The 27841-nt window shown below is 39.2% G+C and overlaps 2 protein-coding genes across 2 annotated transcripts; one reads left to right on the plus strand and one right to left on the minus strand.

The window, feature by feature from the left end:
• Positions 1–647: 647 nt before the first annotated feature.
• LOC140953994 (ubiquitin carboxyl-terminal hydrolase 16-like) lies at positions 648–20835 on the minus strand. The gene is made up of 18 exons (XM_073403383.1): positions 20738–20835; positions 20258–20346; positions 19993–20058; positions 18052–18149; positions 17313–17413; positions 14797–14894; positions 13345–13392; positions 12353–12445; positions 11981–12114; positions 11551–11638; positions 11242–11332; positions 9479–9567; positions 8405–8464; positions 7685–7858; positions 6399–6744; positions 3691–4893; positions 2633–2853; positions 648–1622 (listed from the first exon to the last, which is right to left on the minus strand). The coding sequence occupies exons 1-18, from the start codon at positions 20820–20822 to the stop codon at positions 1269–1271; spliced, it is 3438 nt and encodes a 1145-aa protein (XP_073259484.1). The 5' UTR covers positions 20823–20835; the 3' UTR covers positions 648–1268.
• Positions 20836–20910: 75 nt separating this feature from the next.
• Positions 20911–27675, plus strand: LOC140939654 (F-box only protein 21-like). Its single transcript, XM_073388858.1, has 5 exons — positions 20911–21249; positions 23118–23406; positions 25046–25087; positions 26057–26167; positions 27260–27675. The coding sequence occupies exons 1-5, from the start codon at positions 21140–21142 to the stop codon at positions 27353–27355; spliced, it is 648 nt and encodes a 215-aa protein (XP_073244959.1). The 5' UTR covers positions 20911–21139; the 3' UTR covers positions 27356–27675.
• Positions 27676–27841: the final 166 nt, after the last annotated feature.

Raw genomic sequence — 27841 nt, forward strand, 5'->3', positions numbered from 1 at the left:
TGGAAATTGGGATGCCCGTATCACTGACAGCGGCAAAAACCATAGCCTCCCACGTAGAGGAACCCCTTAGAACTCGCCTTTCGCGAGGGACAAAATCGGGGGAAAAGGCCATTTTTTTCAGGGACGTGCTTTCCTACCGGCGTATGCGTACGGGCAACTACGCCTCTCCACGTGATCTCGTACCCAGATCTGGGAACGCGATTACTCTGCACGAGGATGGACAAATAAAGTCGGACTTCTTTAATCACTGTTTCTAGAAAAATTTGACCTCTAACTGGTGCGTGCACCACGGACCGCGAGATTTGACTCACTTCTATTTTTTCTTTTTTGCACAATCCCCAACAAGGAAAAGGACTGTTCAAAGATCCTGGTTAAAAGAGGTCAAGAGGACAGTAGTCTTTTTCTAAAGTCTGCAAGTGTTCTTTAGTAGGGTTTCTAAGCCGGACCAGCATATAATTTTTCGCAAAAATGCTTACAATCTATCGTACAGCACTTTTTGCCACATCAAACAAACGCGTCATTCCGCTCAGACTTCACAAGTAAGTTCGAGACACGACACACAGCATCAGTCCAGTTGACAATTTATTTATAATGAAACAGTCCAGCATGCAGATACAACAGCTAACCCTCAGGACAGACTTGATCAACAACCATACAACATAGATACAAAATTATACTTTCGGCCTCGTTTCCAATCCCCCTCCTCTTCCCTTACTCAAGGAAAGAGGAAAGTCTCGAGAAACGAGGATGAAAACTCGTGCTCTTTGACCAAACGATAAAAGCTCGTTTTTAAAAGGAATGCAATTTTTCGGACGAGGTTCACTGAAATCTGAGCAGTGATAGGTACGATGTCAAATTGCGCGTGTAATCTTGCCGCGATTTTAGACTGATTTTACATGAACCGTAAAATAGAGAGCAGACTAATACAAACTATTATGCACTAATTACATTATCTTCTTTTGTCTCCTTGATAGTTTTCCAGTATAACATATCTCTCTCTAAACTGTGTTAAATTTATCAAGGGTCATCAGAGTATATATGTATTCTTATGTCGAAGGGTATTAACAAGATACATGGTAACTGGTCCACTGGTCTTGCCAAGTGCATGGCAAAGAGAAGGGTAAACGAATAGATATCGAGAAAAAAAAACGTCGCATTTCAAGATCAGTATAAAAGGTTGGACGAAACCATTGACACATGTAAAATTGATCAACTCATATGAAACGGAGCGAATAAATGCTGTCTTCTTGCTGAAAAACTACCATTCATCATCTACTACCGAGGGGAAGGCGACCATAAAACAACATGTACGCCTGACACTTCAGCACTTTTGTCTCCGGCACTGTGCTGACGCTTGAGTCGCTGACATGAAACCACTGACCAGCCGATGCAGGCTCATGAAACGTCCTGGAATTGCGTTGTTTCTTATATGCATCTGTAGTCCACATGTTAGAAACAAAATCAGTTAGGTCCTTCATGCTAGTGATTTTGTCAAACAGTCCTTTCGCCGGTGGTTCGCTGACTTTGACATAAGCTGTGTAGTGACCGCTGTTCATATTACCACTGTGTTGAACTACCCCATACAAAGAGTACAACACTTGTCCTTCTGAGTCTGCGCGGCTCTGAAAAAAAAACCCATTAAAATTCGCCACGTTCTAAAAGGAGTGAAAAACTGAGTACAATATATGACCACAAAGCTCCTTGGGTTCGTTTGGTGGGACACCATGAACGTCAACTAACATGGAGTACTAAAAGTACTGTGTTCATAACTGCAATAACAGTTTCAGAAATGCAACTAATCTTCACTATTCCTAAAGACCCTGCTGCTGCTTTAACAGGTGGCTTGCTGCTGTCCGCCATGTTTTTCCTGTCCCTCTAAACGATCCCTAGAGCCTTTGCGGCCATTCCTAACTTGAAAACAAACCGGACACAATGTTCAGATTGTTCACAACGTTCTGTGAGAAAGAATTAGTGATTTGTCAACGTATTTGCAAAAAGGGCGAGAATAATGTGAATAAACAAATAATCTACGCATGTTACTTGCTTCAGTCAATAATGCAGTACACCAATTCCTCGCTTTCGATTTTCTCTTGTGAATAAACGACAGGCTTACCGGGCAAAGTCCATACATAAATCGTGGACAGGAATCTCGCGTTCCATAAAAGGGAATGATTTCATAAGAATCTTTGGGTCATCTGTCAGCATACATGTATTTATGTGGCAGCCGCCATAGTCTCAATAGACCATTTTACAGTTATGAACTTCGTACCCTAACCTCTAAGTGAAAGTGAGACTGAGGTTGACCTTGTTTTGATACGAACCTATTTCACTCTTTGATCAAAATTATGCTAAAAAAAATACTAGTCAGCATTGAATTGAATAGAATTGAAGATCTCCATTGATAAATTAAGGCAAATACTCGCAGGCACGAGTGCAAGTTTACAATGCAATAAAGGACAAGTTATTTATAATAAAACAAGTTTTCTTACAAACATTAAACTAAATAAAGTTAAAAAGGCATCTATAAGAGCAACATGGATTAACATCGTAAAGAAGGAAGGGTTATATCAAACCAAGGTCAACTCTGGCCTCAAATATACTTGTAACTGTGAAATGTACCATTCTCACTTACCTTTCCATTCCTACTGCAGAAAGGCGCTAGATTCAGTTGTAGAGGGAACTCCACCTGTTTGGTAAGTTTCCGTAGCGTGAAGCGGGCTTGTTGAAAGCGTTTGAGATGAAGAGTAAGCACTGGAGGAGCAAGTGAGATTAGCAGCTGTTTGGTGGCGACTGTGTACACTGTTTGTTGTTTGGTTTCCTTCTTCTTGGCAGCCTTAGCACCTTTACACTCATCTGGAGCAAAAATAAAAATGGAAAGTAAAGGGAAGGTTATACCAATGCAGCCATGAATACTCAGAACGGTTTTCAATTACGTCTGACTGATTCATAGGTTATGATTTGATCAAAAAGTCAAAAACCCACGGTTGTGGCGTAATTTGTCATCCATGATATCAATAGGTAATCAAATGTTAAACTCCTGAAATAGGAGAATAATTTAACTTGGGCTTTACGTTTATTTTTATTTTTTGCTTCCCCCCCTAATTTTATTCGTTACCATTTGATTACACATACAAACAAGGCCACCTGCAACCTCGCTTCAATTTAAGGCCAAGATACTCTGTTCGCAGCTCTCAAATGGTCTGTTAAGTTACAACCTTGTTTCTTCAGCAAAGCCAAAGTGTTCACTCTGTTCAAGGTAATACACGCAAACAACCGTAACAACGAATTAGTACTCGAGACTAATGGTAGCTGGCGATGGGTACAGAAAAACACGGGCGAGTCAACCTCATTTGGCTTAGATTTTCTTGGGATAGAAGAGAATTTCAAAATAGCGTGGAAAACAGATGCCAACACTGGTTTCCAAGCGAAGTGACGTTTGAGGAACGAACGCAGAAATTCCATAGTGATGACGTGTCACAACCCAGATCAAACGTCACTTCGCGAGGAAGCCAGTGTTAACATCGCAAAATGTTGGCTGTTTTCACAGGCTAAAGAAAAAGTGGACGGACATTTTTTTCAGCCACCAAACAAACCAATTAAAACCCAAGGAAATCACAAAGCTATTAAAATCAACGGTAAGTTGTACACCACTCCATGTAAGGTGACCCTGCAAACACGATTTATATTTACCATCATCGCTGTCACTGTCTTTATCATCAGCGCTTCCGTCGTTGCCGTTTACGTTGGATCCCTTTTTGTTCTTCGATCTTTGCGCCCGCTTGCTGCACTCCTCACAAGCAAACTTATTATTTCCATCTAACAGTTCTGGGGCGCAAAACTGGCTTAAACAAGACATGACAGAGCATTCCCCTGGGGAAGGGTGATAGGAAGGCTGTAATGTAAGAGTGCTGTTAGCTTCTGAATCGTATTCATGTTCTTCCTCAGAATCAGTTTCAGGTTCATTGCTTATGTGTTCATTTAATTCTGTTTTCTCCTCTGCTTCGTTTTCTCTTTTGTGAACAAAATCTGAAACATTCTGTTCGTTTGCACTAATTTTACTCTCGATTGTACTATCTTGATCTGCTGTCACGTGATCTGTAACATTTTTGCTTGTTTTTGTTTCCAATAAATGTTCTCCTAATTCGTTTGAAGAACTTTTCATTGCTACACTTGTTGGTTCGTTAACAGTTGTAGTCAAACCTTCAGAGTTATCTCTAGGTATATCATTTGCTGAAGTAATATTTTCATCCTTGACTGCAAGGCTATCTCTTTCTCCATCTTGAAAGGTGCCATCATTCGACGGTTTTTCTGCGGAACTAATATTTTCATCCTTCACTGCAAGGTTATCTCTTTCTCCATCTTGAGAAGTGCCATCTTTTTTGGACACTTCATTAGAAACACTTTCCGTATGAAAATCCTCGTCGTCTCTCTTTATACTCATATTTACAGTCAACTGATCCATACCTTCAACTATTTCATTTTCACTCGAAAGACATTGGTTATCATCATTGTCTTGTTTAATATCTGGTTCATTATCTACAAGCCGGACTTCTTCCTGCTTTGCATATTCCGTATTCTCTGTTGTCAACCGTTCCACGAAAGCTGTTGGGCTAAGGTCTCGTTCTTCTGTTTTATCTGCATTTCCTTGCAAGCATTCAGGACTTAAATGTGATGAAATTGTATTTTTGTCCTCATCATCTATCACGTCTACCGAGGGAACTTCAGTCTCAGTATCACGTGTTTCATGCTCGTTTTCTTGATCGTTTTCGTGCAAATTTGCGACGTCCTTTTTATCTATTATTTCGTCTAAACACTTAGGACTTTCTGTTACGCCTGCAACTTGTGAATCCTTTCGTGAAGGTGTGAGTTCATCTGTACAACCGGGTTTAACATCTGAAAAAAAACAAAACAAAACAAAAAATTAGAAAGACGTTACCAAAAAGGGTATTCACCTACTCTGGCGAAGACATTTAGTATAGAAAATTCCAAGACTCAGAGCAAAATTTGAGACAAAAAAACAAATATTTCGTCCGAATCGCCCGAACTTCATCAGCGTTGTCAAGTGTCAGGTTGCGTAACAGAAAAGTTGTTACGTATCCCCTGGAGAGGATTGTAAATGGCCAGTAGGACAAAAGTTTTCTTTTTTTGTCTCAAATTTTGCTCCGAGATAGGAGTTCTCTATACTAAAAATTAGAAAATATTAAAATAATACTTGATGAGCAAGCTACTTCTAAGGACAGCTCGTTTCAAATTTAAGAAATTTTTAGAGGCACTTAACTCACGTGGCCAGCAGGCATGCAAATTTATTGGAAAAAAATTAAAGAACGTTTTTACATAACAAAAAGGTTCAACTCCCACAGGAATGGTTTGGAAAACCAACATGGTGGAAAATCATTTTGGTCGGTAAACCCACGATACTTCTGGTCAACTTAACGGATCCCGTGTTCAACGTAAACACCTTGTGTATAACAGAAAAATGCTAAAGGGTGCCTAACGATGTAGTTACCGTACCGTTGATTTTGTTCGAGATGTTTCAACTGCTTACTGATAGTCTTTATTTAGCCTGCGAGTAAGCTCTCCTGTTTGGGCGAGTGAAACGGGTCTCGCGAGAACGCGCGAGCGAGCGGCGAAGCTTCGCTTCGCTTGCCCAAATAGGAGAGCTTGCTCACAGGCTAGTCTTTATTAGGCGATGAGTCAATGAGGTTAGCTGTGAAACGCCTCATAAAGCATTGTGCTCCGCGTTGAGGGAACAATTCACTTTAAAAGGCAAAGAAATGCGCCCATCACAAAAAAAAAAATCATTTACAGCGGAGGATCGTGCTTTTAAAATTAATCGCTCTTATTACATGTCGTTCAATTTGTTAAATGTTGGTGAACGTTTCTGGATTTGAATTCTAAAGGAGTGTACATGTATCTAAGTTTAAATGAAGAATTAGAAAATCGTTGTGTTCACGTCCTCAATAAAACGAGAAATCAGACAGCTTCATGTCGCGGTCGTACAAGGACGGTAAAGAAATGTACAAAAACGCCTGACGCCATGCAAAGTTGTTGTTTTGCTACTCTAAAGCTATTACTTTTTTGTTGTTCTCGTCGGCGTTGACGTCGTTGATTAAGCTCCCTGATGAAGAGGAGCAGTAAGCAGTCGAAACGTTGCGAGACAAACCATAATACAGTGGAACCTCGATATAACGAACCTCTATACAACGACGTCCTCGGTATAACAAACGCAATTTTTTGCCCGAGTAATGGTGAAATACATAAAAAAGAACCTCGATGAAATGAAACCTCGTTATAGCGAACAGATTTTGTCAAGTCCCTTAGCCCTTCATTATGTCGAGTTTCCACTGTACTTTATTATTATCGAACGTTCATTACTGGCACTTCAATTCAAATATTACCATGGTTACTTCCTAGAGATTCAAGCCTGTTTGGTTCCTCGTCATCAGATTGCATTATCTGCTCGTCAGTCTCCTCATGTTCATTACTGCCGGGCATCTCGTTAGAATCTCCTCTTGTATTCAATAGTTCTTCTGTGTTTTTATCAGTGTTCGATACCTGCTCTTGCTCATTATCACTACCGTCTAAGTCAGACACGTTCATTTGGTCGAGCTCATGGCCTTCGAGTCCCGACTCTCCCTTTCCCGTCTCTTCATCGTCGTTGCCTTCTTGCTTGTTTTTGGTTGTGTCTTCGGTTTGTTTACCTTTTCCTGCTTTTCCATGGCCTTTACCCTTTTTCCCTTTCTTCTAAAAAAAGGCAAAAAGGAAAGTCAATGGATAGGGCAATTACGCAAAAAAAGACAAAGTTACAATAAGACCTTTTACAGACAAATTTTAAACCAATATTTCAAATTTTAAATACGTTATTATCCACTACCCTCAAAGCTTTTCAGGGATAAGCAAATGCACTGGTAGGGGACTCAAGCCAGACTGGTGCCGTTTAAAGTAACGAAGGAACGAATATCACAATAGGACAGCGGCGGAGTCTCCCAGTCATGACTTTGGGATGTTTTAACTTCACAAAAGTTATTTTTAGAAATTATGCGGACCATGCAGAAACAGTTTCCAGTAAACTGGTTGACTTTCAAAAGACTCGCTTTGATGATCCAGTGCGTTAAAGCGAGGCAGAGACAACAAATTAAAAAATGGCGGCTTTGGCGGAGGGACTTCTACACGTGCTTGATTTGGTTAAATTATCCTATTTTAACGACGAAAATACTACAGAAACTGGATAACACTTCTACATGAACGGGTCCTTTAAAAGGAACCGTGAAAATACAATTAAAGCCCGGGTTAAAGCGACCGCTTGACCGTTTTTTGTGTGTGTGTCTTGCAATAGGAAAGAGGGGAACTAGTAACATCGCGGACAGGATACTGAAGCGATAAACACAGGTGATCAAAGCGGGTCCTTCAAAGGGGACCGTAAAAGTGATCGTGTGGACATGTTATCTATTGATAGAGGAAGGGAAAAAGGCAAGTTTTCGAGTCTTTTTCTCATAACATGAACTGGACTTTGCAATGAATCTTGCGGAACTGGCACCTTTTCCTGCTTTTTTAAAGGATACCAAGAAGCGTGACATAGCTATTTAGGGAGAAGTTCGAATGCAATACAGAAACCTCTGTTATACGGCAGCACTCATGTGTGTCCCTCGAGTGTCCATATTCGAGGTCTAACTGTACCACTTACCCTCTCAGCTTTTCTCGCTGATTTCAATTGATGCTTACTAGGGCTCTTTCCTTTCGGTTCTGTTCCTACTTCGTTATCTTTGATGACTGTGGATTCATTATTCCTCTCAGCATTCTTAGCCGACTTTGCGCTCTCTCTCCCTCCCTTCCCAAAAAACTTGTTACCCCAGAATTCCTGCAAGATAGACAAAGTTTTCCCTTCAGGTCGGCACACATTAGGAGACATGGCGCAAGGACCGTCATAGTGAAACGAGGACGAGCAGACAGGGACAATTTCCCTAATGTGGCATATCCTGTTGTGGGGACAACAACACCAGAAATGTTTACGCCAGGCAGCGAATAAGCACCGCCGGTCTAACGAGAAAGCTGACGGTTTGTAAACAAGGTCCTCAGACATTTATTCCCGGTTAACACGGCTGTCATAAAAAGGGAACAAAACTCTACCCTAAAAAAGGCGGACCCGAATAAACTGCTGAATCAAACAAACGCCGGGACCACTAGTCCAAATCTGAAATAAGCGTCGGGGGAGTTAAGTTGAGAAAATGCGAAAAAACGGTCATGAAGAACGTGTTACGAACCGAAGGGTTAATTTTAAGTCTTCAGACTGAGTCCAGACACACAAAAGAAAGGTCCCAACCGAATTGTGGGAATTATGTAATGGACCCAGTTCAGGCTTGCTTTAATTATCCTACATTTTCAATGTTTTTAAACGCATTCTTACCTGCTCGGGCGCTGTCAGCGGTAAAGATAAATCTAGGAATGTCTCCTCGACTTTGAATTCCTAAACAAAAGGAACAACGTAATTACCGACTTAGGAGGAAATGCAAAAGATAAGCTATGTGAATTCTCGCCTCGTCCTTAGGGTCCAATATTCGTTCAAATAATAAATTCGTTTACATTACAATCAAGAAATCGCTTCTTTAAAGTTCGACAGCCGAAAGTGATTGCATTCGAGTCTTAAAGATAAAGTCACAAAATTTGACTTTCAGCGGACATAAGAGAGATTTAGAATCACGTTAATGCCAGACTACTGGAAAACGTCAATTTGTACCACGTGACCAAGTTTTCCCCTTCCTTGTCGCTTACTGTTCATCATATCGGCACGAAAATAAGAAGAAATTGTATGTATCTGTCGGCAGTTTTTTGAAGAGCAAAGTACGAAGCATTTACTAGGTTTCTAAAGTTATTGTCAGATAAACTGAAATAAGACATTCCTGGTCATGCGTGAGGGTTTTCTTTTTCTCTTACCCTTACAGTCAATGTGTATTTCGAAGGCGTGTATGCCCAAACATACCTGAGGTTATTTCCTCGCGTGTGGGGGGTGTTTCGGTGTCGGTCGCAGGACGACATGAAAAGTCTCTGGCGCCCAAGGTAACCCAAGCAAAATGGTAAAACAAAAACTGGAGGGACGAGAGGGGACAATACGTGTACTGATGCAAATACTTGGAGTATTTTCCATTATGCCAAAATTTCAGGAAGTTTCCAGTAAGACATAAATGGGCGACCTAGGCGGCAATAATGAATTACAGAAGAAAAAGTCGTCAGACGAGTCTAATACTCCTCATTATTTAATTCGTTTAAATTAAAAAAAAAATCGTTTCTCGACATTTTAGCCATAATGGGACATTATGGCTCTTGGTCAGGAAATCAGAGTTTTAAAGGCCTTCCCTTATACACCGTACAAGAGTCAAAAGGAAAAATACGAAGCTCTTTTGAGTAATTTAGCAGCGCTGTCGACGAGATTTTTAAAACGTTCATTTGGAACAGGGAGTAACCAAGAAACCTGATAACTAACCTTGTGGCACTGACGACATATCACGATGCTGACAAGCCTCCCAGCGAACACGCTGTCTATCAGCGGAGCTTGGGCACTAGCACCATACTCTGCAATTAAAGTACAATAGAAATAAAAACCCTTATTTGCACAAGAAAGCAAAACCCTGAAGGCTTCTGGTCGTAGTAGTGAAATGACGTCATCTTGCAAATGATCTATTTAATGAAAACGATTGAATGAAGTTGTCAGTTGAGTATCAGCTGTAATTCGTAATTGCTTGGTTTTGTCTAGTATGTAAGCTCTCTAATACGCGCCTTTTTCTTCGCTATTCAGAAAACCGATCAACCACAGTAGCATACTATAGCTAGTTTAGCTAGAGTTGTACTATTCCATACAGCCATTGCATGTCCTTTTGCACGCTTTACAACAGTTACATGTTTTGTACGCTTTGCAGTTTGTTGCCGTATTGTGTCGATTTTTCAGGTTTTGCAATTATAGTTTGCAGCAGCTGCAGGTCAATATTCCAGGGCCGGATTGTTTAACCCATTCGCCCCTGAACCGCCCGTAACCGCCCGTGCGGATCCACGTCCTTCCTACCCTTTGTGACGTCATCAGTTTTAACGGTCAAGGACAACTTTGCCTGCTAACTTGTGTAGAGTGAAGAGATCTTTAAAACCATATCAGAATGAGCACAATTCAGTCAAGGATACCAGAGAAAGAGGCCAAAAACCATATAACATTGACCTGAAAATCTCCATGAAAATCTTGTTCCATTGCCCACCTACCTTTCCTTTCACCTAATCCTAAGATCCTAAAAGCTTTCCTAAAAACTATTCCCACCAAAATGAAGCCTACTAAATGCCCAGCAAGAGAAAAAAAAATGAGGCAAGAAAAGCGAAAAAAGAGGGGAGGAGAGAAAGCGCATGCCCGAACTTCGCAAGCTGATATTTTGCATCTGGATCAGAAGGCCATGAAGTGTACGACCTGTAAACCGGTTTGTGGTAAGTTTTAGCTCTTTATAGCACGACAGTGACCAGAAAACCACTCGACTAGCTTCAAAACGCGTTTTCGGCAAAATCTCTAGGAGCGAATGGGTTAAAGCTGGGGTAAGATAACCCAGGGTTAATGCGAAATTTTAAAAGAGAAAAGAAAGCTTAAAAAGGCATTTTGTCTACAATTTGATATTAATCTGCTCTAAAAAGAATGGAGAAAATTATCGGAGAAAATGCTTTTGAACAAAAAACTGAAAAAATAAAGAAGCCCTGATTGAAATTTAACTTCGGGTTAGTGCTAAACGGCCTTCGGACAACTGGGCCAAGACTTTGTAACAGTTGCATATTTTCTGCGCTTTGTAGTGTACAAACTTAGCATGTCAGTTTTTCATGTTATGCAAAAGTTGAATTTTAAACTTTGCACGAATTGCTAACTTGTTTTCTGCACGCTTCGTATAGGATAGATATTCAAGCGTTTACACTGGCTACATGTCAATTTTCATGAACAATGGTTTTTGAAGTAATATATCAAACATAAGACGCAGTAAAATACGAAGCGCAGCGGAGTATTTTTGACGAACCTCGAGGTGTTTTATCTGGTGATGAAACACTGTGTCGAATGCTTGATATTACTTCTCAAACAAAATGATTTTAGAAGGAGAAATTTGAAAGGATGCAAAAATGAGCAGTTTTTTTTTTTTATCTAACTTCCACACACTCATTAAACATTAATATCCTTTGTATTTTCTTCATGAATTATAAAGGAGTTTGAGAAGACAGAAGAGCACTCACCTTTAACGCGAGATTTTTTGTTATCGTCCAGACTCTTTGCGTCGTCTGCACTAGTAACATCAAAAGACTTTAAAATGGAAGCCTTTATACGCTAGGAAAAAAAAAGAAACGATCGCGATCAGAAACTGTCTTGGCCCTGAGGGCACCATTCTTCATACTATCTTTTCAGTGGGACAACTTTGCTAATGCTAAAGTGAGCTTTCGGGTCTGTCCATTTGGCATCTCTATTTTCTTAGAAAGATTCACGTTTATTGTTTATTGTTTATTGTTTATTGTGTGAAAAAAAAACATAAATAATAAATCAAGTACTTTAAACTCCTCGTTCCGTATTGAGTCCAGCAAATAACGCAGCAGCTCTTGGCTGTCTTGTTGTCTAAATCCCTTGAATCTCGTGGCTCTACACAACAAAATAAGAACACACATTAAAGCTTCCATGTATAACACTCGTTTTAGTTCTTCTAGGTTAAAATGACCCACGCAACTACGAAATTATACGAGTTTGCATACCCCTTCCTAATTCTACCCACCAAATCACGAAATATTTTTTTTGTCGGTTCTATCGCCCCACACTCGACTGGAAATTCCCTTACGCCTTACTTTTCTTTAACGACCACTTTTTAAACGCACTTGCAAGTCTCCAAGTTGGCGTAAGGTAACGACATCATCTTAGCATCACAGACTCTGATGCCGAGAGATCAAAAGTACAGACATGTAAGCACCTAAGCTACAAATGACTTACGTTTTGCAAATCTCGCCAAACAGCTGGCGCGGATTCAACGTGCTACTGTTTGAACTTCTGAATTCTTTTAACAACTTGCACAGAGCTTTTGTAACTGGTCCAGGTCCCTCTTGAACAGTCACTGTAAGAAGAGGCTACGACAAAAAGGAAGCAAGCATTTTAGAACTCTCATTCCAATAAGATTTTAATGCTGACTCCCAATTTTCATTACAGAGAACAGTGTCAAGTTAATAACAGAGATAAATAAATTGAGAAGAGTGGAAAGCGGAACAAGAAAGGAATTGGACGTGTCTGATCTGAGTGGTGCCGTCACGTGCACTCCACGTGCAACTCACGTGCACTTCAGGTATTACATAAAGATCGTTGACTTACCAGTTCTTTGTTTTTGGATGTCACGTGTTGAGAAAAGCCTTCTTGCCCAGAACAGGATGCCGCGACATAGAGGAGTTCAGTCTGGCACAGATTCTTTGAAGAACAACAACAAAAACAATGAGGAAAAGGCTATTGTCTCGTATTCATCATCTATACACACTTTCGACGGGAGCTAAATTGTATAAAATGGCAGGAGCGCACCCTACAACTATGACAAAAACATAGCTCTCACAAATGCTACTCTGCTGCGCTAATGTGATAATCGTTCCGATAACAGGAAAGACTTGACGTTTCATGTATTTCCGAAGGATCCTTGCCGAAGGCTAGTTTCTCCACTGTCCACTTTCCAACGCACATTCATTTACTATAACTGCGCCAGTTAATATTTTTGCGGGTTAAACATTTTAAAATCTCTAAATCACAAATTGTTCTTGTTTTCGCCGCCCTATTTACAGGAAAACTGGTGGCCGTTAGGCCCCGCTTTCATGCTTACATCGTAACTGTGTGATGTTGAGCGCCTGAATTGGGCTGAAATGGGCGCATGTAGGGCTTGTGCTTTAGGCTTGCACTTGTGGCGTTCTTTCCAGGTTGTATTGTGAAACTAGAAGAGGCTGCGGCGAGTCTGTTAGGGACGCACCATTAGAAAAGTTATGGGGGGGGGGAGGTGGGGAATTTTCCAGCCGCAGGAATTTTTGTTCGTTATCAAATTCCTTGTATGAATTTTTTTAGGCCATACCATGACTATTTTTTAGGGTTCGTTGCCGGGCATGATTTTTTTTCATTTAATTTTCCCTTGTGCCCCCCACCCCCCCCCCCCCCCCCTCTTAAGTTTTCTGATGGTCCGTCCCTTGGCTGATAAGCTTCATTGAGTGGGCGAAAAGTGGGCATTAGAGCAAACTACTGTGGGCGGTAAGGCAACACCACCAAGCATTAAAGTGAATATCAAGACAAAGTAGGCTACGGTTTGTAGCCAACGTAAAGAAGCCACTGACCTGCATGACTGCATTAAAGAAGCAAGTGTTCCCGAGATTTGTCAGACCCTACAAAAAACGCATATGTTGTCATGCAATGAGAATATGAAATTATACACAGATACTAAAAAGCGATTAACTCTCTCAACAACTAGCCCCCACATTATGGACAATTAGCCCCAACTTTCTAGGCGATTAGCCCCCAACCAGATTGTGATATATAAAGGTATGAAACACTACTTATACCAATTGTTATACTCCTGCCTTCTCTGCTCTTGATGTTTCAATTCACGGATTGTGTTATCGATTAACTTCACGGCGGTCTTCGAGAACGCCAAATATCCTTGTCCGAAGTGATCAAATGAAATTAATTAATATATGTTTCGTAATACTCTTAACATCTACTTTAGCCCACAGAGTACAGTTTCTCTTTTCTGTATGCAGATCCTAAAGTCCATTGACGGCTAATCGACTAGAAAGTGGGTCTAATTGTCTGTACACTGGGGGCGAGTTGTCGGGCGCAAATTGTCTGACATTCCTCTCTCTTAATGGACACATCTATAAGACAGACGTCTCGCTAAAGTGGACATCTCGAGTTGCTCCCAGCTTTTCGTTACTCCTTCCATTTGACTCGCTGTAAGACGGACATCTCTCTTAGAAGGACACATAATGCAGACCCCAAGGTGTGTGTCTTACAGACAGAAGTTGACTGCCATGCCTAACATATATTGCAAAGAAGACCACTCGATGAAGTTCCATTCATTGAAATGAATAGGCATACCATTTTAAAGAAGTGCTTAACAACAAGGTAACCTTCAATATCTGCTACCTTGGCTTTCCCAGGCAAACATTCCTCGGTCAACTTATTGTATGCATCATGATTATTTGAAATTCAAAGGGTAATGGCTCCAGTGGGTAGGTACAGTAAAACAGGGGGTAGTTGCTGGGGTTGAGGGTTGCCAAAAACAGACTTGCCAAAGACATTAAAAAAATGATTTATAATTTGTTTCTTTATCAATTTGTTTTTTTGTTCCCCTTGAAAGGCGCTTTTTGCAAATGTGTGGTTCATGGAAGGTAATGGTTATTCCAAAGGGGAGGTAGCCTGTTCCAGGCTCTGAGATTGTGGGGTCCACTGAATTGAGAAAGTGCGAACACGAAAATGAGATGGGAGGAAACTGGGGAAAGGAGGGGGCGGCGGAGCCCATCTCTTCCTTCCTTTTTCCTTTTTTTCCCACCCCGCCAACTTTTCGCGTGCCTTTCACTTTCGTGTCTTCCCCACTATCTGAGAGACTGGAACAGGCTAAAGGGGAAGAGGAGTCAAAAGCTTCAATTATCTGTAAGTCTGAAGCTTAACTGGAATTTCCAGAGGGGTGGTGGTGAGGGGTGCTGATTCAAGCCAAAAGAAACCTGTGGGAGGGGTACAGACTGATATTACTGGAGCAGTACAATCCTGCAGGATTTATTGTTAGATACCTTGATTTGGCTCCTTAGCTGGGTGCTGTTCTTTGTGGCACTTTTCTTAGGTTTATCATTGGAAGGCTTGTCTGCACTTGAAAGACACACTTGTAACTCTGTAATATAACAAGCACAACAGCAAACAAAATTAAAAGTGATTAAAACAATGGTAGAGTGGCCAAAAATCACAGCACAAAATTATTTTCAACCTTAAAACATTTGCCCCTTTAAAAAATGCCTTTTGAAACTATTTCCACCAAAAGAGACAAGACTGCCTAAAATGCTGTGTAGAAGTCAAGCACTAGTCTGAATGTCATCTATCTATTTGCCCCCCCCCCCTCCCCCTCTTCCCTAACGGGAGGCCAGGTGAGAGTCTCTCTCGCCTGGTCTCGGACTGGGGGGGTGGGGGGGAGGGGATGGGATGAAGGGACGATGACACTTCAGGCTAGTCAAACACTAGCTGCACTAGATTCTGAAGTTAATGAACCTATCAATGTAAATCCCGTGGGGGGGGGGGGGATTGTGGGCAAGGGGCGGGGATTTAATGCCTGAGACTATCCCCCCTGTCGGGCTTTTGATCGTGGGAAGCAACCCCGGGGTCGGGACATTTGACTTTGACCAACAGAAGCCTGGTATCAATTCAGAAGCGGTTACCAAGTCCGTCCCTCGAGGCTTTCTGAAAGTCACGCTATTGGAGAAAGGTGTGAAGTATTCATTTGTTTTAATCGCCATAATCCGATACTTTAAACTGTCATCTAAACAGATAATGTCTATTTTGAGAAAGTTTTTATCCTCAAGTTCCCATCTGATTGTAAAACTCAATTGAAATCGAATTCCACCATGAAAGTCAGAGGATTTTTTATGGGTCACTGATCCGACGACCTGTTCCAACATGTTGAGCAGATGTTATAAAGCATTTTACGTTTCATTAATATTATAATAGCACGGTCAATCTTCCTGGAGTGATTTTGTTGTTCAAAATAAGAGATGCTAGTGTAGAGAGAAAATACTTCATTACTGCAAGTAATTTAACGCAGCTTACGTTTAGTAAGGATGTACTTTTAAAATGTTCTTTTAACTCGTTTTATATAGTATTATAGTATTGTTTGTTTAGATTTTTCCCCTGGGGTGGGGGTGTTTTTGACACTTTTGTTTGACCTTTTGTTTCCCACCCTAGGGAATTTGATCAAAAAATTTTTTAATTTGTCAAATCCCCACCCCTTGCCTGCACTCCCCCCCACCCACGGAGTTTACATTGATAGATGCATACTGGCATGTATAGAAGGCAAGCTTTCACTGTCTCTCCAGCCTGCTTCTTTAACCTTTTTTGCCCTTTTTTCTTTGGTACGCATCTGTTAGGCTTTATGTCAGTGGAGGAAGTTCTTTTCACAACTTTTTTAGGATTGTAAGATTAGATGGAAGGGAGTGCCAGTGGGTAGTGGAGCAAGATTTTTATTGGAATTTTTGGGTCAACTTTACATGTTTTTAAATGCAGTTCTCTAGCCTGTTTACCCAAATAATGTTCATTTAGCTATGGTTTGAAAGATCACTTCCTCCTGCAAAATGTAGACGTCAAAGATCTCTGTGACATTAAAACTGATGTAATCATAAGCCATACAAGGGACCTCAGGGTAAGTATCTACAGTACTGGCCCCAGTACTTGGAATGCCGACTAGTGGTAATCTAGGATTAAATATTGCTGATCACGTAATAAATTTTATCCCATGATTAGAGTCTGTTACTGACAGCATGATGAAACCTAATCTAGGAATAAACTGCATCTTAAATTTAACCCACTGAGCAAGGTCAATTAACTCACCAGTCGGTGAAAAACAAACAAAATGGCAAACTTGTTATTGATAACGGTTTGCTTTAATTTGGTCCACAAATATGCAAAAAAACATTTCATCAGCGAAAAATTGATCTCAAGCAATTCACTGATGAAGAACAACACAGCAGATTTAGGTTAAGCTTAGAGTTAATTAAAATATGTGATAGAAATCTTCAAGGAAGATCTCCAAAGACAGACATTAGGAGAAACCATGCGCTCTCACCAACTTTAAAAGTTTTCTTAGGATTGAGTGTTTTTGTTCGCGGCAGTTTTTTTGCAAAATGCAGTCTATTTTTGAACTGGTCTTGGATAACAGTTCTAGTTAATTGGGAGATAATTTCACTTTCAGGAACCCCTTTTTTTACCCACAATTAGTTATCCAGGGAATAACAAATTTAATCTTGGATTAACCGCTAATTAGAAGATGGTTTAATCAGTTTTCCAGGAACCAGGGCCAGCATTTTAGAGTACAGTATGACAAAGGGCTGTCGCTAAGGGCCTAGGGCAGGGGGGGAGGGATCTATGAGTATGAACCCCTGCTACTTTCATGGGACATATTGAAACAGGAAATACATAAAAGAACCTCCTAGCTGTTCAATTCCCTGCCTGATGACACAGAGATGACTATTGCCAAGGTATGTATTTTTATAGAGATTTAATGTAATTTTCAAAATCTAATCTATCTTATCTGTAATATACAGACCTGGGGGAGGGCTCAAGTTCATTGCCTTCAATATCAACTTGATACAGTTGTGGACAGGTGTCTCAGGTTCAACGGGTACCTCATCATCACAAGCGTAACACCTAAAAACAAACAAGTAATGTAATAATGATAACGATGATGATGATGATGATGATGATGATGATGATGATGATGATGATGACCTTAAGGCCGCCGAAAAGAAGCAAGAAATTAAATTTTTCGCTTTTATGTAACATATGGGACACAACTTGATAGCTGTTGTGGTTGTAGAGAGAAGATGATGATAAAGATATTTAAACAGGGAGCCCACATCACAGGTGTATGTGGTTTTCAGTGTGACCTTACATTAAAATTTAATGTACTGCAGATATAAAAATCCCTAAATATTGAAATTTAAACATTTTTGAACTTTAAGAAGTTGATAGTTTAAGAAACAAAAAATAAAAATCATGAAATCTACATTGTGTTCCAAGATGAATAAAGAAATTGAAAGCCAACCGCCATATAATTATTAATATAAACGATTATAGCATGTCAACCTTTAAAGAACTTGTCAGATTTTACAGTACAATCGATAAAGAGAAGGCCAAGGTGGCAGCTTGTAGAGGTTCAAATGTAAGTTAAATAAATTGCTAAAAAAATTGATAATCGTCGCAACAATTATCATTTGCATTCTTTCCCTGTCGAATTGTCTATAGCAGGACAGCAGTAGTGAGTATTATTTATTGTAGACACTTACCAGACAACCCAGTTTTGAAGATGTACAACAATGTTGTGAGAAGAATTAGAATTGTTATGAGATAAAGCATGCTTCTCTTCACTGTTCCTATCACATCCCTGGATAGAGAAAATAACAATTCGATAACAAGCTAACAGGCAATTATCTACTCTAAGCAAGAGGCTTTTTAAGTGTTTTTAAATTAATTATGTTAATAAACTAACCACAGATTGAGAGGTTTGGGCAACAATTTTACTGTGTCAGATTCATAGCTATGCATTGGGTAGCCATAACTGAACCAATACAGGGTGTTTCAAAAGTTCGTTCCGATTGTAAATTGTATTTTGAGCAAAGCATTTAATACTTCTTTAGGCAAATGTAAACTGATTCAGGTAAGAAATTAATCTAAGTAACCGTTCAAAGCAATTTCAAACTAAAATTTGAAGAAGTTATAATTTTGTTTAAATTTTTGCCCCAACTGTAAACGTACGTGAGGTTTTTCCCGCCATACTTTTCCTGCCCACTTTGTAGGTTTTCTGTTTTGGTATTTTTATCGTTTTCTTTTATTTTCTCTACTCCTCCATGAAAATGAAGGCCTACACTGTTTGTGCTAGAGCTCAGGCATCTATTTTTATGGTCTTCTGGCCATTCACAGTCTAAAAAAGATTGCCAAATTGTTGAAGAAGTCCAAACTATCACCGAACAAGTGGTCAAAATTAAAGACCTTAGAAGACAAACCAAGGAGTGGATGGCCATTTTTTCACAAAAAGTGTGAGGAATATTATCAAAAAAGCTGTAAGTATAGGTGTAATAATTGCACAAAACAGAAAGGTAAAAATATTTCAACTTCACATTATCAATCAAAGTTTTGAGCACAACGGTATGAGGATAAATTACCAAAAAAGGGTGGAAAGCCTTGAAGAGAAAAAGGCGGTGCACACTTCATGCAAGCATGGTGTCAGAAGGATTTGCTGACATTATACCAAAGGAGGACCGGCTGGCAAACTCATGTGATGTGAACCCCCATCCAGAGACCATCTGGATTATCGAAGATGAGACAACATAAGATCCAGCCCCCAAAACACTGGACAAGCTAAGACAGTGACTACGCTTCGCCTGGAAGAATGCGACTTTGGACACACTTTGGGAGCTCATACATTCTATATCTCACCGCTTAGAAAATGTCAGAAAACATACAGGACGACATTCAAATAACTAATATTTATTATATTTATATTATATTTTAGTTATTCAATGTTGAATGAATAATAAATAACATAATAAGTTTTAAAAAAGTTTTATTTAATAATTAGTGAAATTTAAGTGAATAAAAAATCGGAACAAACTTTTGAAACACCCTGTAGACTCCTACAGGGCCTTAATGGATTAACATGTTTGCCCTTTGGAACAAACTTATGACTGACTGGTGAACAGAGTGAGTGTTCAAAAGACCTTAGGAAAGCCATATGATTGGAGCAAAATTAGTAAGAATTACAGGTCTTATTATTAATAATAATAACAATAATAATGGTCTTTATATTAATTACTACATATCTTATGTTACAAGTTGCAAGTTACATTCTAATAATCATATATTGATGTGGATACGATCATCATGAAAATGATAAAGTAATTCTCTTGTCTGTTATTTTCATTGTATTTTATTTTTAAAATTTCACCTTAATTATTGTCCTTGCATTTAAGTAGAACGTATCTATTTAATGTAAAATGTATATACTTATATAACGCCTAATTTCTCTGTATTTGTCTAGTTTGTTGTAAATTATGTAGCCTGGCCTGCCTCGAATAGCCTCGCTAACTGCAGGCCAGTCCCAATGTATCTCTTGCTATATTTTCAAATTTAAATAAAGTTGAAGTTGAAGTTAATAATATTATTACTATCATTGTTACAATTTGTCACTACTTATATTTTAAACTGATCACAAAACAGTAGTTGTATACCTGATGAGCACAAAAGAGGCAAATGCAGACACCCAGTCCTTCTGATGAATCAAGCTCACCACAATCCTGAAACCATAAACAATACAATCCATGCAACGGAAATGATTGAACATTGTCTTGTTAGATTCAAAGCCAAAATCTGATGAAGGGCCCAGTTTTTAGCCGTCAAAACTTCTCGAACAGATTATTTTAATAGTCAGCAAATGAGCAAAAATGATAAGATTGTGCTATATCACATTAAAAATTTGGAATAAAAACCACTTACCAAACATTGACCCAGGGTGGTGTGAGGAATTTTGTTTTGCAAGTTTTGAAGCTTGACTGATCTTGAAATGTGTGGGCACCTCTTTACATCTACAACGACATTTTGAAATAATCAACAAAATCATCCCGCGTATATTAATCCAACTAAACATCGCGTGTTATAGAATGCCAAGCTTGATTAAAATTTATGTCACTTCCGGTTTAAATAGAGTACAACGTTGATGAGTAGAGTAAACAACATTGTATTTTATTTACCAAAAAAGAATACATCTAAGATGTGAAAGTGTTTTAAAAAAATACCAGTTGTTAGTAAACGCAATAAATAGGTGTTAAATTTCTCGTACATGCAGCTTTCTTCACATGAAATAAGCTTACTTCTGAATTCTCATGAATTCTGTACGTTTGAAACGTTATTCTTCTAAAACAACCACTGTAAAAACAACGATCAACCAGCCCACAAAAACTAACACATTAAAATTACCTTCAGCACTACTTTCATCGTGAACCTCTCCATTTGGCTTGGAATTTTTTCTCTTTTTCTGTGAGTTTCGCCTTCCTTTCGCCATGTTGGAGGAGGCTTTAACGAGAATCCGCTTTCACGGAGACAGCTGGCTCGTTTAGCTTTGAGAGGGACTGGTTACAAGGATGATTCCCTTGCATGTTTTGCCTTCGTGGAGTTTAATGATTCGTTGTTCGATGAAGAAGTTTGCAGGCTCTGTGTGCTAAGGTGAAGAGCTTCATGTCTTGACACGTCTCGTTAACAACATCGCGAAATGTCGTAAAGGGCGAACGGGTGGCAAAGAATCGCCATCTTGTGCTTCACTTGAGCTGAGTGGAGTGTTCTTCATTGCAGACGTGTATAACTAGTTGCTGCAGAACTGAGATGCCTCGTGCGCTGCAGTTTCTTCTCTTGGTTCTTGCTGTGCCTTTGCAGTATTTAATATGCCAATGGACTGCTCCATCTGCAGGCGAAAGGGCTCAGCTAATAAAACAGTAAGTTCAGAAGTAAAAGTAACGGTATACGATACTTATTATTAAAGTTCGAGTTCATAAATCCCTAATGAGCTTTATTTTCCTCGTGGATTGCACAGAAAGTTTTTCATTATTTTAATGTGCATGATGCAATTGTGCCTATTTCAATTAATTTGGTTCCACTGTGCTGCTGAAATTTATTAGTTACGGCACAGTCAATCCAAGTACCCATCAACCCCCACCCACCACCCCCTCCAGGTATTTCAGGGTGCAAAGAAAGTCAGTTTTACAGCCTGCCATTCGGGCAAGCTGTAGATAGCATGTACTAGCCCACAAGTCATTTCAACTAGCCCCAAAGCCCTTTTTGATTGGCAGGATTGATAACAATCCTTCTGTAATTTGAATTTCCCCAAAAAACAGCACTTGCCCGTCGGGCAAGTTATGAACAAAAAACACTAGCCCAATAGCAAAATCCACTAGCCCCGGACTGTCGGACACGACTTTCTTTGCACGCTGTATTTGTTGTTTCTTTGTTGGGCATTTCATTTTGTCATCAAAGGTCTGGCTGTAGAAGGACTGACAATTTCATATTTTCTACCACTAATAAAAGGAAAATCATGGCACATAAAAAGAATGTAAGCATAGGCTGCTTTCAAGATTTAAGGAAATGTACGCGGGGGGTGTACTCCCTTACAGCTGTATATGGCCCATACTGGAATGTGCCGCTGGAGGGGGTATGGTTTTTGTCCTTTCTGTCCTAAACAGGGTATATATTTTGTGCGGATCTGTCATAATTTTAGACAGGGTATTGCCTACATGATTTATTTGATTCTCTAGATGAAATTTGTTTGTACTCCCAACTAAACAAAAGCAATGATATTTTTAATTGTGCACTTTGGAAAAGAGTGAAAGCCTGGGATCCAAACTAGGCACGCGCACATTTATGGGATTATTTGGGGGGGGACGTGAATGTAAACAAACTTGGTGGAAAGCGAAGTGGAATGTACCAGTGGGGTTAAAACAGTTCAAAATAGAAAAACGGAAGGTTGAATTGAAAGAAAAGAAACTTGAAAAAGTGAGGCTAAAGGAAGATGTGCCTGGGACAATTTTACTTCGAGAAAAACCGGTAGAATGCAAATCCGTGTGCTATCAGAGTTCAACTTTAAATTAGCATTCTGAACCAAATGTACATATTCTCGCAAGATACATCTTGCCTTTGGTATTCTATAAAATGCCAAACCAGGGGTGTTCCTCAAGCTATTTGTGCACAGAGGCACACAACAACTTGCATGTCTCGTCATATTAAATTCAAGGTGGCTGCTTGACTTGTTCCCCCAAATGATTCCATAATAATTATTGCGCGTGCCCTTAGTTTGGGTCCCAGGCTATCACTCTTTTCCGAAGTGAGTTATTATCTATAACATCAATTTGCTCTATTGCAATTGCCAATAAATGGCTTTAAAACAAGACGGCATGAATTTTGTCCTAAGTTCTAAACAGCGTGATAAAATTGAGGTTGTTGTACTATAAAACATGGTATGTGTTTTAGGATTTTTTTTGTCCTAAACAGGGTCAGGGTTTCAAACCCTCAGGGGCTCACCTATACCAAAATATTGGTCAAGTACCCCCTTGGGAATTTACCTTTGGCTTTGTCCCCTTGTTGTGCTATTTTTTGCACGTTTTTTGAGCCCCACTGTGGGGTTTTATACGAATTTGCTTGGTCGTGGGGTTTGCAGCTTTCCCCTAAAAGAAGGCAGTTGCCCAATAATTTGGGCAAAAGCATTGCCCAAGAATGCAAGAAGTCTACTTCCTGTTGACGTGCATCAATCCACTAGGCCCAAGTGCGCTTAACTATTTCTTTTACCTTAAATTCATTATTTATTCAACAGGTTTTCAAAGTCTTTCACACTATTTGGTGGAGGCATTCTTGAATGGCAAAAATGGCCTGAAGTGATAGCTAATTGGACACGTTCCATGCTGTTGTTTTTGGATGTTGAAGATGGAGAATGTCCAGCAGAAGAAGTGATTAAATTTGTCGAGAAAAATGGCCACTTTGGTATGTCAACAGTGCCACGTAGCCCCAGGCCTAAGCACATCAAATTCAAAGTTGGCCAAGTGATCCGACATAAATTGTGGAATTATCGTGGAGTAATTATTGGCTGGGATGAGAAAATGAAGGTACATTTTAAAGCTGGCAGCCTTTAAAATAGGTTTTCCCTTATCTAGTTATTTGGTGGGTTACAAGAGAGACAAGTTAGGAACCTATATTATGCAGTTCTGAGCACTCTAAAGTGAAGGGCCTTCCTCTTGTGAAACACTTGGCAGTAAGTTGATTCCTGTTTCATAATTTTTTTAGTGCTTCAGAATTATTGCATTGTAAATGAATGTATTCCTTATTATTTTATAATAGCGGAGCACCATGGGTAAGAAAATTTGGTTATTTATGCATCCAAGAAATTTTGGTTCTGATGCTTTTTGGCGGTAAATTGCCTGACTTCCCAGACTTTTAGAGAGAAAAAACAACAACAAAGCCAAGTCCTTTTTTCAATTAAATTTTGATTTCTACTCTAACATGGATAGACTGGGCAAAAGATAAAAACAAACATGAAAATTTTATAGTGTTGGTGACAAATTGAGAAATGCTAGTAGCCACTAAGGTGAAAATTAGCGGCAGTGAAAGGAAAAACAAACAGAAACACATGCGACACTTAATTCCTCCATAAAACGTGTAACTCAGGAAGTTTCATGTTGTATTTTTGTTTTGTTTTGTTTGTTTTGTTGTTTGTTTGTTTGTTTGTTTTTTTGCTGTTCTCATTGCCCTCGCCATTTAAGCATTACACAATTTTAATTTTTTCTTTGAGTAAACATTTCGCAAGGGTATAGTGACGAAAGGTCTCAGTGAAACATGTGTAATACAGTGGAACCCTGTTCTATGGACACCCACTTTGTAATACTACTGACTGTGACACCCAAATATAATGGACAGTTTCATTTGTCCTGATAAAAGCTCAAACATTTTCTTAAAAATTAGCCCACTTTAATAATAACAGACACCAGTTAACATGAACAAAGGACACTAATTTCTGTTTTCCCAAGTCACAAAAATTGACAGATTTTTGTGGGTTTATATGATTTGAGTACATGAAATAAAAGTAGTAAGATAGCATGACATATTTGATTTTGATATAAAGCCAGTCTTTCTTTCCATCTTTTAATTGACCCTTGCACATTGTACTGTAACTCTTCAGTAAAGTTCTGAAGGTTGGCTACCTGTTACTTCACAAGTTTCACTTTCTTGGCTTTTTGTTCCAGTCATTGTTCCTGCCCTTCCTCCTCTTTGTCTGCTTTAATCTTAATATCAATAAAACATGTGTCTGTGACTTTTTTCTTGGGAGGCTGCTTCTAAATAATGTATATTAAAACCTATAAATTATGTGTAACATTAAGCACTTAATGACTGGTCCCGAGGGAAACAGTTAATTTTGTTTCCCAAGAATTGAGATTCAAGGAAAACAAAATTTACCGTTTCCCGAGGGACCAGTCTTTAAGTGATTTGTTATATAGCTGGAGATTCATTAAACCTCGCTGTAACAGCGGTCATCAGTCAACATTTGCAGGGAACAGTGCACTGTTAGCCTCTGATGTCATAGATTTTGCAAGGTTACCTGCTGAGAGATTTTGGCGGGAAATAGTTTCATTGTTAGATGTGATGTGACCTCGAAGTAAACCAATGAGAGCCCATGCTGTTGGGGAAAAATTTCCATCTATATATATAACAAATTTTACTAATTAGATAAATGCTTGATTATTTTCACAGGCATCAGAATTGTGGGCACAGAATAACCATGGTGATAAAAAGGTAAACATGTTAGATTTTCTTTCTTTGTATTGTGCACTTGACATCTAGCTTTCTTTTATTCTCTGAACATTTATAAATAGCAGTCTTATAACTTAACAGCTATTTTCATTATTCACATATTTATTAGCAATTTCCCTTTTGTCAGAGAGAAGTGTCAAGCAGAACATGTGGTCCCGTGTTTCAGGCTACACTCTTATAACTCTGTAACTCCCAATATTATTGACTCCTTTCTGGCTGCTATACATATCCTTGTACATGTACATTAATAAGTACAGTGGAACCCCGTTAATACGTTCACCTATGGGTAAAAAAAAATTAGCCGTATTAACGGGGTGGCCGTATTAATGAGGGTCTTTTTACCAGAAAATGTATGGTGGTTTTTGCCAGGCGGCGAAAAAAAAGTGGCCGTAATAACAAGGTGACCGTATTATCCATGTGGCTGTAAGGCAGGGTTTCACTGTAGCTGATAAACTTAGCTATTCTCATCACCTGTTTGCTGGACAATGTATTGATATTACAAGGAGAAGTTACATGTAGATCACTTTTGGGAGTTAAAGGGTTGAAAGACATTAATTTAGTCTTTGATTGTTGTTATTTATTAGCAATTTTATATCTAGCTGGATTTTTGAAAAGATTACCATCAAATGGCCCTTTTGCATCCAAACAGTTTTGGCCAAAGCAGCCTCTATCAAAACTTTTCCTCCTTTCTTGCTCCTCACCCTTTCTTTTTCTGATCCTTTCCTTTTTCTTCATTAGTGTGAGTTTGCAGCTTATCGGGCCCTAAAAACCTGCCTTTTGATGCCTTTTCACTCATATGACAGCAACTTTTGTTAGGTTGATTTTCAAAAAGTTGGCTAGATATAATTTTATTCTGATTATTTATTTTTTTATCATTTGCTCTTACTTTTTATGCTTATTCTTTTGATCATATTATATTTGATCTAGTTACTATCAATTTCTTTTGTACAGCATTGGCGAGACATGCCTAACTATGCTATTCTTGTTGATATACGGGATCGACCCAGCAGTCAGATTACTTACGTTCCTGAGGAGAACATTGAACTTCTCACAAATACCAAGGTAATAATTATTTATATTTTGAGTGTACTTTTATGGCTTGTTGCAGCTTCTGTAGGATCCTTCATAAGCTCATAATGAAAATGGCTAAAAGTTCCAACTACTCACAGAAAATAATTTTTCCATCATATTTGTTTCTCATCACTTCTGTTAGATAAGGAGAATCGTGATATAAATCTGAAAATCTGAAATAAAGCCAGTTAATGTGGGTGAATAAAGGTGCCCTCCTCCTAGCTAAATTTATTTTCCTGGTCCCAAAGTGTACCAAAATACACTTTACAGGTTTCCTAGAATTAACATTTCCCCATACGTATGAAGCCCCCAGGAAACTATTAAGCCCCCCCGCCCCTGCGCTTTTAAACCCCCCTCACTTCCTCACTTGACTGTAAAACTTAATGTAGACTGATCTGGTATGGTTTATTCAAGTGCTGCACTAAATCGAATTTGTTTTAATCTCTCCCACTGCGTGATGTCAAACTTCATTTGCCTAAACTTTTCCACCTTGTGTTCTAGTTCTTTATGGAGATTTGATACCATCATCTTTGCTAAATTTATAGTCTGCGAGCAAGCTGTCCATTTTATATGTCGAGCGAAGTGAGCCGTCCCCCAATCGGAGAGCTTGCTTACAGGCTACTAAATCCAATAACCCCCCCCCCTCTCAAATAAGCCTCCCCTCTACTAAGCTCCCCCCCCCCTCCCTCAAAGTGCTTGAAATTGATAATCTCCAGGAGGCTTAATGGAGGGTAATGGTAATATCTCAATGCGAATGTCAGTACAAGCTGGAAAGAACCTCACGGCTGACAAAGTGTGAGGTGGTGGGCAAAGGCAGAGTATTGGTCTGCAAAGCATAATGTTGCGGGCTTTATCTCTAGTGCAATAGTTGGGGCCTTTAAAAGACCTGAGGACAATGGAGATGTCTTTGCCGTACAAGGGGTAGTTATGAGAAAGAGCTCCGTAGAAATGGCTAGACCTTCCTGTGGCTTAGAGTGAGTCACTTTGAAATTTCGGTTTCATGCTAGGTACAATATATCACTTAATTTTCTTTCTGTATTATTTTGGGAAGTTCAGGTCATACATATTGTTTCCTCCTTGCAGGTTGTTCACCAGACGTTGGAGGAATATTTTGTTGAATTTGATGGTGCTCGTTATCTGCCAAGACCGTGGCTGAAGAAGGTTTATCCTCATGGCTGACCAAACATTCCTACGCAAATGTACTAGAAAATTACTCAGATGCTCTTTTGGTATTAGTTTATTCAATGCCTCTACCGAGTAAGGCCGTATATGCGAGAAATAAGGACTAATTTTGAGCCGAAGTCAAGTAATTTTGTCCTGTGAATATTTGCTTTACGGGCATTAGATGATCGTAAATGTGGTCACTGTTTTGTAGTATTGGTTTTGTATCGGTTTTGCTTACAACTGTTGCAGAGTTTCTATTTTGTACATACCTGGGATAATTAAAGAGGAAGACAAGGAGGAAATGAAAATAATAAAAACTATTTATCACACTTCAATTTAGTTGCAATAATGAAGTACTCGATTGAACCTTAACAGAAGTATCAGGCAGGGTGAAAAGATTTCAGAGTGATTTTTCTGCCTCAAACCCACAAGTCTTTCTCTCTCTCAGTGAAAAAAAAAAATAATGATTTGGTGCATCCAAACCTTACGCTTTGTCACCAA

Source organism: Porites lutea, chromosome 1 (genome assembly GCF_958299795.1).
Source record: "Porites lutea chromosome 1, jaPorLute2.1, whole genome shotgun sequence".
Taxonomy (NCBI): Eukaryota; Metazoa; Cnidaria; class Anthozoa; order Scleractinia; family Poritidae; genus Porites; species Porites lutea.

Excerpts from the sequence above, each read along its gene's own strand:
- LOC140953994 (XM_073403383.1), bottom strand. The coding sequence starts at position 20,822 with ATGGCGAAAGGAAGGCGAAACTCACAGAAAAAGAGAAAAAATTCCAAG. Across the intron at positions 20,347-20,737 it reads CGATGAAAGTAGTGCTGAAG|ATGTAAAGAGGTGCCCACAC; the intron begins GTAATTTTAATG and ends ATGTCGTTGTAG. Across the intron at positions 1,623-2,632 it reads TCTGCAGTAGGAATGGAAAG|AGCCGCGCAGACTCAGAAGG; the intron begins GTAAGTGAGAAT and ends TTTTTTTTTCAG.
- LOC140939654 (XM_073388858.1), top strand. The coding sequence starts at position 21,140 with ATGCCTCGTGCGCTGCAGTTTCTTCTCTTGGTTCTTGCTGTGCCTTTG. Across the intron at positions 21,250-23,117 it reads AGGGCTCAGCTAATAAAACA|GTTTTCAAAGTCTTTCACAC; the intron begins GTAAGTTCAGAA and ends TTTATTCAACAG. Across the intron at positions 25,088-26,056 it reads ATAACCATGGTGATAAAAAG|CATTGGCGAGACATGCCTAA; the intron begins GTAAACATGTTA and ends TCTTTTGTACAG.